This window comes from Nicotiana tabacum, chromosome 19 (assembly GCF_000715075.1).
Source record: "Nicotiana tabacum cultivar K326 chromosome 19, ASM71507v2, whole genome shotgun sequence".
Lineage (NCBI taxonomy): Eukaryota > Viridiplantae > Streptophyta > Magnoliopsida > Solanales > Solanaceae > Nicotiana > Nicotiana tabacum.
In genome coordinates this window covers 149,429,827-149,446,147 of record NC_134098.1, presented here as the reverse complement: position 1 = coordinate 149,446,147, position 16,321 = coordinate 149,429,827, and the positions used below count along the sequence as shown (strand labels likewise).

Genomic DNA, 16,321 nt, shown 5'->3' with positions numbered 1-16,321 from the left:
CATCAATTCACGTAGTTCAGCTGGTTCTTCAGTTGAATTTTCATTCGATCGTGTATCTTTCGCCATGATTCCAAGGATCGAGAGAGCTGATACCAATGTTACACGATTGCAGGAGTTTAACTTGAACTCGAGGATTGCAGCACTGCCTCAAGAATTACTCGAGAAAGCAGTAGAGAAGAGGAATTTGCAGAAGAAGAAGAAGAAGAAGTGGGATGATGAAAATGAGAAGAGAGAGTTTAGGAAGAAACTTTATGTAATGATTGATGAAATGAATTTTGTAGCTTACAACACTATATGCACTCATTACATTGTATCTAAAATGATAATGCTATAGCAGATTTCTTCTAGCTGAATTCTGTTATTGTAACTACCTCAACTAATTGTAACTAACTCTCCCTCCCTGTAAATAACTTTTGACTTTGCACTACTTTGTCTTCTATACTTGAGCTGCTCGAGCTAATCCTCTATATTTGTGTATCAATACTCCCCCCCTCCCCCTCCCCCCCAATCGAAGATCCTTGTCCACAAAGATTAAAAGCACAAAACCTAGTTTGTAGGACTGTGACAAACTCCCATGTAGCAGCATCAGCAGGAAGTCCTTGCCACTTAACTAAAACTTGTGCAACAGCTTTATTTCCTTTCTTTGCCATTCTTCTTTGCAAAATTAGTTCAGGATTAGGACAATAAGGACTGGCCAAATCAATTACTGGAGGATAAAAAATTTGAGATGGAACTTCATAGCATCTTTTTATCAATGAAACATGTAATATGGGATGGATCTTGACTCCAGCAGGAAGTAATAGAGTGTAGGCAACAGGACCCACTCATTTGAGAATCTGAAAGGGTCCATCGTATTTAGAAGCCAACTTGTGTGATGAGTGGTTGGATATAGTCACTTGTTTATAGAGTTGAATCTTCATATAGACCCAATCACCTACATCAAATTGCCTATCACTTCTGTGTGAATCTGCTTGTTGCTTCATTCTATGTTGAGCTCTTCTCGTATGGTGTTTAAGCAACTGCAATTTCAGCTCTCGATTGAGCAAAGTGTTGTCAACTTCAGCTGAAGCTGACTCCCCTGGCAAGTAGGGTAAATGTAAGGGAGGTGGTCGACCATATAGTGCTTCATAAGGAGTGATATGTATGGCTGAGTGAAATGAGGTGTTATACCAGTACTCAGCCATAGGCAAGCAGGAGTACCAGTTAGCAGCATCTTCATTATTGTAGCACCTTACGTAGGTCTCAAGACTTCTATTCAACACCTCAGTATGTCCATCAGATTGGGGATGGTATGCAGAAGAGGAATTGAACTCCTTGCAGTGAGAACAACTCTTTCCAGAAGGTACTGAGAAAGACAGCATCTCGATCACTTGTAATGGTATCAGGTAGACCATGTAATCGCACCACAGTGTCTAAGAACACCTTGGCAACTGATTGAGCAGTATAAGGGTGCTTCAATGGAATAAAGTGACCATACTTGCTAAGCATGTCTACTACCACAAGTATCACCTCATAACCATTAGATTTAGGGAGGCCATCGATGAAATCCATACTGATTTGGGACCGCACTGCATCTAGAATAGGTAATGGTTGTAACAAGCCAGGATAAGCAGCTAGGTCAGATTTATGCTTTTGGCACATATTACATTTCTGAACAAAATCTCTCACCTCTTTCCTCATGTTCTTCAAATAGAACAGTGTTAGTAGTCTCCTTAGAGTAGCTTCAACACCTTAGAGGCCACCTTGAGGGGTTGCATGCCACAAAGTGATGATTGTCTTCCTCAATTCTGGTGGTGTATATATAACATCTAGGAGAGCACTTGATCATGCCATGAGCCATCAGGCACTGAATACATGCTGGCCAATGAGCATGGTGTAACTTCAATATTGCACGCTGTCTCTTCAATTGCATTAGGCTGATATAGAATCAGTTTTTGCTAGTTGAAACGTTTTCCTGCACAACCTATCGAAATAATTACGCAATTTATTCTTGGATAGTTTGTTGGATGTTTATGCTTCAAGATGTCATTATTCACTTTTCAGAAGAAGAATAAAAGACAGAAGAAAATTGTGGTCTAATACAAAATGCAACACAAAAGAACACTTAGAAAAATTTGGTAGAACGCCAATAAACATAACTCGAATAGATATCCGAATGTTGCAATTTCCATTTTCTCCTCATATCGAATTAGAATGAAATATATGTATATATAATATTTCTTAAAACAATTCCATTTACTGTAACGACTCGGCCAGTCGTTTCGAGAGTTATAACCCTGTTTTCCCCATTCCTACTTCTTTTTGTGTTATTCAGCTATATTATGTTATATCGGGTTAGTTGGTTCGAGTCCGGAAGGGACTCGGGGTGAAATGAGACACTTAGTCTCATAATTGAAAATTTTAAGTTAGAAAAGTGGACCGGATATGGACCTATATGTAAACGACCTCGGATTTGAATTTTGATGATTTTAATAGCTCCGTATGGTGATTTTGGGCTTAGGAGCGTGTCCGGAATATTATTTGGGAATCCGTAGAGGAATTAGGCTTGAAATGCCGAAAGTTTTATTTTTGGAGAAGTTTGACCGGGGGGTTGACTTTTTGATATCGGGGTCAGAATTTGATTCTAAAAATTGGAATACCTCTGTTATGTCATTTAGGACTTGTGTGCAAAATTTGAGGTCAATCGGACGTGATTTGATAGGTTCCGGAGTTGTTTGTAGAAATTAGAAATTTCAAAGTTTATTAGGCTTGAATTGGGGTGTAATTCATGGTTTTAGCGTTGTTTGAGGTGATTTGAGGATTCGACTAAGTTCGTATGATGTTTTAGGACTTGTTGGTATATTTGGTTAAGGTCCCGAGGGCCTCAGATGAGTTTCGGATGGTTAACGGATCAAAAATTGAACTAGAACAGCTGCTGCAATTTCCTTCTGTTGGAAATTGCTTCTGCCCAGATCGAGCTCAGGGTCGATGGCCACGATCGAAGCCCAGATCGAGCTCAAGGTCAAGGGCCACGATCGAGCCCAGGGTCGAGGGTCACGGTCGAAGGCATGATCGAGCTCAAGGTCGAGGGCCACGATCGAAGCCCAGATCGAGCTCAAGGTCGAAGGCATGATCGAGCCCAGGGTCGAGGGTCACGGTCGAAGGCATGATCGAGCTCAAGGTCGAGGGCCACGATCGAAGCCTAGATCGAGCTCAAGGTCGAAGGCATGATCGAGCCCAGGGTCGAGGGTCACGATCGAAGGCACGATCGAGCCCAGGGTCGAGGGTCACGGTCGAAGGCTGGGAAGAAGACATAATCGAGGTCCAGGATCGAGGACCTCGATCGAAGGCCAAGATCGAGGCAGAACCGAGGATGTCTGGGCAGAATTATAAAAAAAAAACTGGGGTTTCGTCCCATTTGCCATTTTTGACAAATTGGAGCTTGGGGAGAGGCGATTTTTGATATATTTTCGAGAAAAACTTGAGGTAAGTCCCTTGTGATCATTTCTACTCCATAATATTGAATTATCATTGAGTAATCCGACTAGATTACATAATTTTGAGGCGTAAATCAGAGATTGAAACTTAGAAATTTGGAAATTAGATTTGTAGATTTGAGGGTCGAGTTGAGGTCGGATTTTGGTAAAATTGGTATGGGTAGACTCGTGGTTGAATGGGCTTTCGGATTTTATAACTTTTGTCGGGTTCCGAGACGTGGGCCCCACAGGCGAATTTTGAGCTAATTTCGGGTTTTGGTCTAATTTTGAAGCTTTTCTTGTGGAATTCATTCCATTAGCGTATATTGATGGTATTATACTGATTGTGAATAGATTTGGAGCATTTGGAGGCCGAGTCCAGAGGCAAGAGCATTTCGAGGTAGAGATTTGACCGGTTTGAGGTAAGTAACGATTGTAAATCTAGTCCTGAGGGTATGAAATCCCGGATTTTGTATCATTCTACTATTTTTAGTGACGCACATGCTAGGGTACGGGCGTGTGGGCGTGCACTGTTAGAGATTTATGACTTGGTCCGCCCCGTAGCAACTGTAAAGTTGCATACTTTGTTGAAACCATTGATACTTATATGATTTAGAAAGATTTTTATGTAAATTGGGCTGAATGCCATGTTTGGGACTCGCGCCAATGCTGTTTGGACCCTTAGGGGCTGTTTCTTACCATCCTCTCATTGTTTTCGATTGAAAATCTATACTCAGTCATATTTATACTTGTTTACCGCATAACTCAGTTTTATGACTCTATTTTGACGTATATAAATGTTTTGGGCCGAATGCCCTGTTTTACTGAAATGCCCGAGAGGCTTGAGTTACTTATGACTGAGTGAGGCCGAGGGCCTGACTTGTGAGGATGAGTGTGGATCGGGGCTACCCGCCTGCAGCATACTTATGACTGATTGAGGCTGAGGGCCTGATTGGTGAGGATGAGTGTGGATCGGGGCTGCCCGCCAGCAGCATATTTTATTATTATCGCACGTGGGTTGTCCGTGCAGATTATAGCGCTTAGGCTGAAGGAGCCCCTCCGGAGTCTGTACACACCCCCAGTGAGCGCAGGTACCTACTGAGTGTGAGTGTCGAGTGCTGAGCGACTGGGAGTCAAGAGTGATTGTGAGGTATGCCCGAGTAGCACGAGTGGTTGTTTATGATTTCATCATGTTTGCTCACCTTTGCATTGAGCCTTTATTTGAAAAACTGTTGGAAAAATATCTTTAAATGATTTTTTTTTTACTGAAACTGGGTTTAAACGAGATGTTTGATTCAAATCCTGATTTTTAAAAGTATGTGGTATTTTACTGAGATTTTCTGATATGAATGTTATATGCTTTACTTCTCGTCACTACTGCTCAGTCTTTATTTATTGTTGTTACTTACTGAGTTGGCGTACTCACGTTACTCCCTGCATCATGTGTGCAGATTCAGGTGTAGCTGGACACGGTAGCGGTTATTGAGTGTTCTGGTTGCAGATTTTCTTGGAGATAGCAAGGTAGCTGTTTGGCGATCGCAGCCCCTGCTCTTCTCCCTTTTATCTTCCTCTAGTAGTATTTAGCTATTTTCCAGGCTGAGTTAGCCTTGATATTGTTAGACAGATTATAGTAGATGCTCATGACTAGTGACACCCCGATGTCGGGCTTTTCTTTTTCACACTTCTGTTTTTTTTTTATTTGAACTCTTTAAATGGAGGTTTTATGTTAAATAACCTTGAAATTTTCTTTGAAATGAAAATATCGTTTTGTTTTGAAAATGAGTCGGCTTGCCTAGTTCCACGATAGGCACCATCACGACAGGGGTTAGTTTTGGTTCGTGACATTTACTAACAACTCAATAAAATAGACAGTAATCCGAGTTCATGTTATGAATAGAACAACCACTTGATCTCATAATTACACCACTAAAAGATATCATATATTGAATGCAAAAGTAACATAAAGTTTTTAAAACAGACAATACCTATTATTAATATCTTACGGATTATTTAATCCTTCATACACTTCTTTACAAAGGTATGTGCTATAAAACAAGTCTTATTTAGTGATCTCTTAACCAGCTGTGTCGGTTGGCTACAACTAATTTTGGAGGATTGTGTTGAATTATATAAGTCAAGTATGAAGGACCATAAATCTTAATTTTGAAAAGGGGTCATTATAAAAGGTATAAAGAGAAAAGATCACACAAGATAAGTATTTTTCTTACCAATTTTCACTGCTCTAGCAAAAAGTAGATAAGTATTTAATTTGTAATTGTTTAGTTTTTGTTAAAGATTTGAATCCTAGAGGTTAATCCAAAATATTTAATTTTGCTAACTAGTGTATACACATCCAGATGTCTTTGCTGTATTCCACAAATCTATATACTCGATATATTGTTTATTTTTAAAAAAACTGTGATGTACTATAATATGTATTTGGTGAATATACGATTTTACAATTACGAATTAAATCTCAATATATTCAATAAAAGTGGTCTCAAAGGTATTCGAAAAAACTAATTTTTTTAAAGATTTAAAATATTAGTTGGGATCAAAGTGGGTCCTGATCGATCTTTTTGACATTAGAATAGTTAAAAGTCATTAAACGATGCAAAAAATAAGTTTCTCTTTTAAGGAAGTCAAAATAATTCCAAGGCCAAATACATATATAATCCTTCAAACGTTATTATATACTGTTCATTTTTACTTGTCCATTATATTAATAATATATTCACTTTTACTTGTCAATTTTATCAAATCAAGAGAAGATTATATTTTTTCTCATATTTTACCCTTATCATTAATTACTCATTTCACAAATCATTTCTTAAAACTTCTCAAAATACTATTATTATTATTATGGATACTATGGTAAAATATGTATTTTATCTATTATTTTTTAAGGGGCATGCAAATTCATATTAGAATAAAAAGAACCAAACAAAAAATAAATAAACAAATTTCCCCTTCCCATCCCTAGTCATATTCTTCGTCTCAAGAGAACCAACACTGCCCATTTCTTCTCCCTCCATTTTTCTTCTAAAGGTTCCAAAAATCAGAGCCTATGTGGTATTAAGACGGGGGTTCAATTGAATCCATAACTTTCGATGTAAAATCTAAATTTATATATAAAAAAAATATTAAAATTATGTAATAAATAGTAAATATGAATTCATTGTTTAATGATAAAAATCTTAAAGATTGAATCAACAAAATTTAAATTCTGAATCTGACTCTACAAAAATATATCCTCCGTTTGGTTAACAATGTCTCCTTTCAACAATTTCTGTACATATCTTTCCATTATGAACTTTGCTGCTTATCATACAGTATTTTTATGTGTTTGTTCGAATGCTCCAAAATGGCATTTCCATTATTCCATACTACCCGAACAACTTCATTTTTGTGTGTGTGTGTGTGTGTGTTCGACATTTGCCTTCTGAATAGCTTCGACTATGACTGTTGAATAGTCCTTGGTGTATATATCAGCAGTTATATAATAACAAATGGACTCTTAGCCATCGTAATATTTTCAGCCGAAATTAGCTGAGATTTTGGGGAAATGGCATATTTTGTGATGAGGAAGAAAATGGAAATTATGTGATGCAAATATGCAATAAACTATAGAAATTATTATAAGTTAAAGTTCTATATTTTCATAAAGTTATGGCCTATATCATTTGGTTCTTTTCCTTTTCGCCTAAAACTGTGAATATACTAATGCTGAACTTCAAATGAGAATAAGAACATTTAATTAGTTGAAAATATCTACTCTATTATGAGAAAAATAAGACATATATAGAAATAAATGAGAGAACATATATTATTCCCTTAATAATGAAAAGATATATATACAAGAGAAAACCTCCCTTCCACATTTTCACCTGTTATGGCCCCCTCTTTTCTTTTCTTTGTATTTTACCTTTTTTAGTTATAAATTTTATATGCAACTTGAACCGGATAAAAGAATTTTTACATTACTAAATCACCAAATTTTTTAATTTATCAATATATATGAGTTAAATTCTTTTTTCTCTTCTTTTGTTTTCTTTTCTTTTCTTCCTCTCTTTCTCTTGGTACTTTTTTCCGTTAATCTTTGGTTAAAAACAGTGCACCAATGGCTGGGACAATGAGCATAAACTAATTGAGGTAAGACTTACTGTAACAAGGAAAGGGTACAAATGCCAATAGCATGTTACAGGACAAAAGAGTATGAAACATTGAAACTAACCTAAAATGTAATCCCAAATCAAAACCTAACACTGAAATACAATAATGTTAAATATACACTGCAAAATGACTAAACTAACATCAGTACTTTGGTTCATCATAATTTATTACCTCCTTGACCGTTTCTTCGGCCGTATTGAAGAATCATCCTTTTCACTATTTTCCCTTCCCCGCTTTTCCTGCACAGTTTCTTTCCCACCTCTCTTTGGCGGTCGACCTACACTCCTCTTCGACGGACTACCTTCCTCTTTGCCTCCGCCTCCGCCACTGCCACCGCTTCGCCTCACCGGAGTTTCTCTCCGTTCATCAACTTTTTTCTTTTGATGCTCTCTTTTATTACCTTTAACAACAACATCCTCTGTAGGGTTCTTCAGTGCCTCCATCAATGTTCCTTTCGTCGGGGAATTCTTTTTAATTCTCTTCAAGAAATCCGCTGCAGCTCCTCGTTTTTTAGCTTCTTCTTTCTTCTTCTCCATTTTCGCTTCTTCCTTTTTGTCCGCGTTGGTATTGGTTTGCTTAGTATTCGTGGTTTGGTTGTTGTTGGATTGTGAAGCATTATTGTTTGGACGGCCTTTATTGCTCCTCCTCATACTTCTTACCCCCGTCACAGGCTTTTCTTTCATCCCCAACTTGATTGAACTTTCTTCTTCATTTGAAGAAGTCTTTATGGGTGGCTTTGGATTCAGAGGAGGTTTAATTTCAGCTTGTTTTTCTGGCTTGTTGGTACCAGAAGCTGCTGCTTTAGCTGAAATGGAGCTTCTCTTGCGGCAGACTACTATAGGAGCTGTAGACTTGTGTTTTGCAAGCAAAGAATCCGATCTCTCCAATTCGGGCTTGGGTTGGATCCTTAAGGGTCCGGGTCCCGGTGATGGATCCTTTGGTTGGGTTCTGTTCTTCTTTAATTCTTCCATGACAATGCCACGGAGTTCATTAGCTGCAGTTGACTCTGGGGATGACTTAGGGAAGTAGACAATGGCATTGTTGAAGATGAGTAGGAGGTCCAAGTAGAATTTGGAGGGGCAAGAGCAATAGGACCCGTCATCTATCCGGGCTTGAACCGTTTCAAGATCCACATGCTGTCGGATCATACTCTTGTACTTGTCCGTTTTCTGCATCGAAAGTCAATGTGATAAACGGTTTAGATGCAGCTTTAATTTGTTTATAACACCACAGTCTGGAAATAATAAAATATGATAGGGTAGGTGTGGCATAAATTCCATTCGTCGGAGAGGAAGAAAAGGAAGGAAAATATATAGGAATAGTAGAAATTAGCAAACTAAAGATTTCAAAAAAAAAAATTGCCGTCATACTTCCCACCACTACGCCAAAGGAAGTGGGGTAGGGTTGACCTAAATTACGCGCTCGCTCTAGTAGTCTAGTAAGAAGAATTTCATCTCTTGAAAAAATAGGATGAGAACAAAACAATGTATGTTTCACCTCCTACCCAATACCCATGCACGTTGCATTGTTTTCCCAATCACAAAAACCGTGAGAAATTGTCCAAAATACCCTCCATCATTTTAATCTTTTCTTCAATCCAAGTGTAGCAAGCACATGGAGGCTTTTCAAAAACCTTTATCTAGATGATTCTTGGATTCTAGCTTAATTCCAAAGATTTTGTGGCATCTAACAGTATTAGTTGTGACTTGTTTCACGACATTTTGTTTACTAGAACTGTCACTGGTTTCAGTAATGTCTTGAATCGGTTTTTCTTTACTGCTAAAAATATTTGCATGTGTAAATACTTTGAGATGTCGTTTAATTACAATTTTTCATGAAGGCTTAAATAGTTAAACTTGTACTATGCGATCTCAATATTGCAATTAAACATACTATTATTTGTTTGATGAAGATTAAACATACTATTTTTAAGGATATAAAATCTATACAATATAGTAGAATATAATGATCTTAAAGAAATCATTTAACTTACGGTCAATCTTGGACCATGCGATCACATAATTTAACCGTGGTGACAACTTAAAAGCAGAATGGTTAAAATGGGAAGTAGGTCAAAATAGGTCAAGCAATGGAAAGAATAAGGAAGCAAGGCAAAGTCTGTATTGGGCTTCTGAATACCGTCTTTTAAAAGCCCATAATAATGGGCTGATCCATGGTATTCACCTGATCCATAAATGGATATTTTTTTCTTATTTTTAAAAGAGAGCCTAAGATTAAATTCTAGTGGTTCCAAGGTGCTATGCTACGTACGGCAAGACACAAACAAGGCATTCTCGTTGGTGGGACCCATTCTCCATCCAAATTCACCAATTTCCCGGATTTGTTCGGGTTGTAGATGGGACCTATCAACCTACCCTAATTTTCATAAAGTACAAATCTCGACATCCATGACGCTTCATATTTCTCTCCTCCCCCTATCTACCTCCAAATTTTACTGCCAAGGTTTCGTTCTTTTACGAGAAGAATTTGGCCTCATACATTATTTAATAAAATAATAGGGTTTAATTTTTACTTAATTAATGGTGCAAAAAGTTTGCACAATTAGATTACATACATGGAAAGAAAAAAAAATATGCCTCACACAACTGACAGGCCTCTTTTTAAGAAAAGATTGCTTGATATCAAATCACATTTAAGTAAAGCTCTTGACACTGTCAAACCACACTGAGCATATAGAACTGTTTACGATGCCGGTTAATAAAATAATATATTTTAAATTATCTACCTTGACTACAACTGAAATACAGTAAGTTTTAGATGAATATATTGACATAATAAATTGACGGAGCCGAACAAGGCACCCTTTCAGTAGTTAGCAAAACTTGTAAAATCTGATAATACAAGTTTTATGACTAGAAAATAAGGGGTATTTAGGTAGCCTATTTAAGAATCTAAAGTTAGAATATTTATTTTAAATTGTGAGAGTTATGTAAATATTTCCTCTTTTGTATGAAAGCAATTTCTTCTTTTCAGATAAGTAAGAATAATCAACAATTTTCGCTGACACATGTAGACAACATATGAGAGACGAGTCCAATTATTGATTTTCCTATGCATGCAAATGAAATATGAATCTAAAGATGGAAGGAGCGTAATAATTTTTGGCAGGAAAAGAAAATTTAGGCAACAAACATGTGAAGACCACGTACACGTCATATATTGAAGCCACTACTCTGTTATGTTTTATCCACTTTTCTCTTTTAGTAGGAGCATTATCATCTTCTTCTTCTTTTTCCTCTTAATCAATTTTTGCATGTAAATTCTTTTATATGAATCTCACCCGTCCGATATTTGTTGATAAATAAATTACCTCATTTTCCAATCTGTTTTATCCTTTTCATTTTTTTAAAGTGGTCCAAACGGTCAAAATCCGATCACCAAATGGTTGTAGGCCAACCAATTTGAAAATGCGAAGTAGGGAATCATTACCTGGCTATCCAGCCGGCGCTTGAACATAGAGCCGCGCTTATGCGACCTGATAATATCTAAAAACTCAATTAGCGGCTCTGATTTCGCCGCACCTTGCCCTTTATTAAGTCCGACGGCGGGAGAACCCGCCTCCACCGCATCTCCGCCGCTTCTACCACCGCGCTGCCACCTTTTCTTCGTTAAAGTCGCGGTGCTCTGCACGTCACTGTTTTCCTTAGTCTCTTCCTTGGACTCGCCCGACTCGCGACTGATTTTCTTTTCCTCCTGTCTATCTGAACTACTACCGTTATACGAGTCCTCTTCACTTACCGGTTTAACTTCCTGAACCGGTCTAAATTCACCCGTCTCGACCGGTTCCGGTTCGTTTTTTACACCGATATCTCTGTTCTCCGTCGAATTAGACTCGTTGAATGACCGGTTTTCGCGGTCTGACTCCTCGCTGGACCCAGCCTTTCCGGTGGACTCCTCCGGTTTGCCATCGGCACCGCTGTTATTGTCGTTTTGCGATCTCTCTTCCTTTACATCCTCCAGATCTGGTTTCTGGCCATCGTCTAAACTCTCGTCCTTCAAGCTCTGCTCTCTCTCTTCCTCCATCTTCTTCAGTTTCAACTGCAACGACCTGTTCATATCACATCAGAGATCAAAATCTCTCAGATCCAAATACTTAATTTTTTTCCACGTAAAAAAATTAAAAAAAATAATAATTCTCACATACACTGAAAAAAAATTAAAATTTAAAAAAATAGAAACTAAAAAAACGACACAAGGAAACAGAGAGATTTACTGGATCGAAAGATCGTAGCGTTGGACCTCTTGTTTAAGCTCAGCAACACGGAGTTGTCTCAACTCTTCTATCCAAGGAATCGTTACATCTCCGTCGTCAAAACCGTCGTTGATTTTTTCATCATCATAACTGTTGTTGTTATTGATGAAGCGGCGGCGGAGGTCACGGTATTTATCTTTACAAATTTGAGCGGTCAATAGGGCGGGTAAAGAGCTACGGCTTTGGAGTTCCATGGCGACAGATTCCCAGTCCTTGAGACCATGCCTTTTCACTGCAAACGCTAACAAAAGTTCCTCCCATGTACTCCATGTCGTCTTCTTTTTCGTTGTGCCCGACTCTTTTTCCATGTTCCTTTATTTACACATAGACATACACAAATATATATCTATATATACACACAAAACATAAATATATATAGTTTTAATCACAGCACAGCATGTTGAGTCGAATGGAATAACTTAGCTAGGGTTTGATTAGGTATTCTGCTTTTTTGGTTAAGTTTCGTCTTCTTCGTCTAGATTAATATACGTCTTTTATTTTTATCCTTTTTGGTGCTCCCGTTTTATTGTACTAGAGTCTGTGTGGGTTTTTGAACGGGTTGAAGAATTGAGGACTTTGGGCATTTATAGGTGTGGCCATGGGCCTGATCTGAAGCACGCGATTGATCTGTGGATTGACTCTTTTGTCCTTTAATTTAAGTCAGATTTTCCTTGCCTGACCTTCCTTCAAATTGTTTCGGAAGCGGTAGCACGTGCGAGTTGCGGAATTGGTTTTACTACTTTCGCGCTTTATTTATCGTGTAAATAAACTTTAATAAATTAATCTTAAATTGTTTTCTTTTTCTTTTTTGTTAAGGAAAAACAGTACTAGTTGTGCTTTAAATAGGACTGAATAGTCCAATTTTAAAGACTACCCATCACCTCTACATCTTAGACTACCGAATTTATATTGCCATTTATTTCAATTTAATATATATAATTGAATAAATGGCAATATCAATTTGTTTCGCAGAAATAAATATTATTAGAATTTATTTTAGTTATAAAATAAATATTAAAAGAAAAGTTAAAGATAAAAGAATCAAGAAAGTAGGGATCAGGAGTTTCTTGTTCATTGAGTCCTAAAAAATTATTTTTTTCTTAACTCTTCAAGATACTACGGATATAATGTATAAGAACATTTAATGTAAAATTTATTTTAGAGAATAAAAAAATATTAATATTTTGGTTGAGTTTTTGACCAAAATAATATTAATAATAAAAATAATAATAACAATAATAATAACAACAACAACAACAATAATAATAATAATAATAATAATAATAATAATAATAATATAATTTTTAAATATGTGTTGCACGTTTATCTCAAATAAATGAATATAAATTTTAATATTATTTAAAAATATATTTTAAATTATAAAATAATATTTTAAGAAAAAAGTTAAGTTCCTGAAAATCATGAATTCTTATATTATTTAGTTAATGCAATAAAGGAAGAAATCGTATCTTACAGAGTTCATTTCATATCTTAATGAATTACCACCATATTATAGAATTTTACTAAAAAGGCATGAATACTCAAAAAATATATATTTATATTACATGATAGAATTATTATTCAATAATTATTGATAGTTATTTAATACTGAAATATCTTATTAACATTGATAAATTATCTCCAATGGAAATAAAAACTGTGAGTTAATTTTATTGTATATGACCGGTCATTCTTGTGGAATGGAATCATCCACTTATTTTTTTATTATATTCCTTTCTTTCACTTGCACCTTATAATTGTATAAAACGGGAGACTATGCACATACAATTTACAAAATAATAAAGCCTATGCAAAGACAAATGAAAAGTTTGAACAACAAAGAAGAAAAAGAACTCGTTTGATCTTGAATGAAATAACTCCATGTTTACAAAGTCACGAGGAAAAATAACTTATTAGCAACATAATACGCTTCTGACATATTTTTTTTAAATCTCTTGCCAATTACTCTTCATCGAGATGATCACCTTAGCTTGCTCCATTAGAAAAGAGGCCTTTAAACTTGAAATCAACAACTTCATACATAAGAAAATAGTCTAAAGAAACATACTATGAAGAAATCGATTTTAAAATTAAAGCACAAGCTTGTTTGAAGTAATTATTGTTTCATTAACTCTTGAAAAAAGAATTTATACATAAGTAACTTCATATCTCAAATTCTATGGATGAATAAATTTGAAAATATATTATCATTCTTAGCCGCATGAAAAACATCACCTATGAACCTAGAGCTCTGATACCAACTTGTCACGACCCCAAATTCCCTTCGTAGAATATCGTGATGGCACCTAGTCTCTAAGACTAGGTAAGCCTATCAATGCAGAATAACAATAGAAATCTGAAATAAATAATCTTCAAATTCACATAATTTCAACTCCCAAAACCCGGTAGAAATAAGTCACAAGCTTCTAAGAATTTATCCTCAATGTATCTATATATATCAAGGTCTAAGAAAAATAAGGAAGCAATATAATAATGATAGAAGGGGACTCCGGAGTCTGCGGATGCTGGCAGATATACCTCGAAGTCTTCGTACACAAGTAGCTCACTGATGTCTGGACTGGTAGGATGTACCTGGATCTGCACAAAAAAGTGTGCAGAAGCATAGTATGAGTACACCACGGCGGTACCCAATAAGTGTCAAGCCTAACCTCAGTAGAGTAGTGACGAGGTCATGTCAGGCCCTACTAAAATAATAAAAGACAAGGTGAAATGTTTAACAATATAATAAAAATAAAATGACAATGAAAATGAATCAAGTAAGTAGTATGTCACCAATTAACTGCGCAAAATAATGGCAAATAATACCTCGTGGAAACAAAATAGAATTCTTTTAAACTTTAAGAAAATCATAACAGTAATCAAAGGCAACTGCGGCCATAAATCAATATCAACAAGGGCACTCTCGAGGTACCGTCTCGTAGTCCCAAATCATAAATAAATTCACAATATCTCATTTCCTTATATCACCGCGGGAGCCTTCATATTTAATTTTTAAAAAAAATATTTTTTCTGAAATAGCATCCCGCGTTTTAGCCACCCTTATCACACCACATGACTTCTAGTAGTTCCCCTACTAGCCATGTGTATCAAGCCACCCCTATCTCACCGCATGCGTTTCAACACTCGTACCTTATACCACCGCATGCGTATCAATATCATAATATATCACAATTTGTACCTCAAGTGCCTAAATATTTTAATTTACCAAAATAAACAACATCAATAATATTTTCCACAACAGGGAGCTCACGGCTCAATCACAATGAGTACAAAAATCTCACAAAATATTCGGGAATTAATAACTCAGCAAAAATAATATTTAAAAAATTTTAATACGTTGCCTCAATTCCAAATTTAAAATATCAAATACTTCATATTAATAATATTTAAATTAAAGAAATTTCAACTTCAAATAATGCACAGAATAAAAGAAACCAAGTTTCAGCTAAACAGGTAAAAATAATTAGCAGGAGAAAGTCAAGCAAATTTAAAGTATATAAATCAGATCAATGATGGAGAATATAACAAGATTTAATAATTTAATTAATATGCAACAGTGATCTACATAATTTAAAAACATAATCTTTCACATTTAGCCCGTGTACACACTCGTCACCTCGTATACATGACTTTTATCACATTACAATTATCACATCAATACCAATCCTAGGAGAAATTTTCCCCACACAAGGTTAGACAAGTCGCTTATCTCGACTTGCTCAAATTTAATCAAATAGTATGCATTTTCCTTGATTTTCCGATTTCAATCGACTTGAATCTAGTCATAATTAATTCGATAAAATCAACAAAGATTATAGAATCAATTCCATAAGAGAATACTATATTTTTTAATAAAAATTCAAAATTAACTCAAAAACAATCACCTGTAGGGCCCATGTCTTGGAATCCGGTGAAACTCACAAAATCCGATAACCCATTCAATTACGAGTCCAACCATACTAGTTCCACTCAAATCCGACTTCGAATCGACATTCAAATTCCAAAAATTTATTTTATAAAATTTCTACAATTTTTCCCAAATTTTCATCTCAAAATACTAATTGGATGATGAAAACAATGATATATTCATGTATGTTAACCAAATCTGAGTTAGAATCACTTACCCGATGAATTTTTCGAAAAACCCACGAAAAATCATCACAAACTGAGCTCTCTAGGTCCCAAAAATGAAATAATACCCTAGGCCTCGGTTATATAGTACATTCTCTTAACTCACCATGTGCGGTCCGCACTTCCAAAGACCCCAGAACAATATTAGAGTGTCGAAAAGCTCGTACTCGCTCAAAACTCACCCTGAAAATCACCCGAGGCCCACGGGACCTCAACCAAACATATCAACTAATCCTAAAACACAATACGAACTTAGTCAAGTCTTCAA

At 36.0% G+C, this 16,321-nt stretch overlaps 2 protein-coding genes across 2 annotated transcripts; both read right to left on the bottom strand.

Annotated features, from left to right (window-relative positions):
* Positions 1-464: 464 nt before the first annotated feature.
* On the bottom strand, positions 465-1,394 carry LOC142173782 (uncharacterized). The gene is made up of 2 exons (XM_075239433.1): positions 897-1,394; positions 465-779 (listed from the first exon to the last, which is right to left on the bottom strand). The coding sequence occupies exons 1-2, from the start codon at positions 1,392-1,394 to the stop codon at positions 465-467; spliced, it is 813 nt and encodes a 270-aa protein (XP_075095534.1).
* Positions 1,395-7,594: 6,200 nt separating this feature from the next.
* Positions 7,595-12,460, bottom strand: LOC107819199 (uncharacterized). The gene is made up of 3 exons (XM_016645292.2): positions 11,863-12,460; positions 11,079-11,697; positions 7,595-8,797 (listed from the first exon to the last, which is right to left on the bottom strand). The coding sequence occupies exons 1-3, from the start codon at positions 12,207-12,209 to the stop codon at positions 7,796-7,798; spliced, it is 1,968 nt and encodes a 655-aa protein (XP_016500778.1). The 5' UTR covers positions 12,210-12,460; the 3' UTR covers positions 7,595-7,795.
* Positions 12,461-16,321: the final 3,861 nt, after the last annotated feature.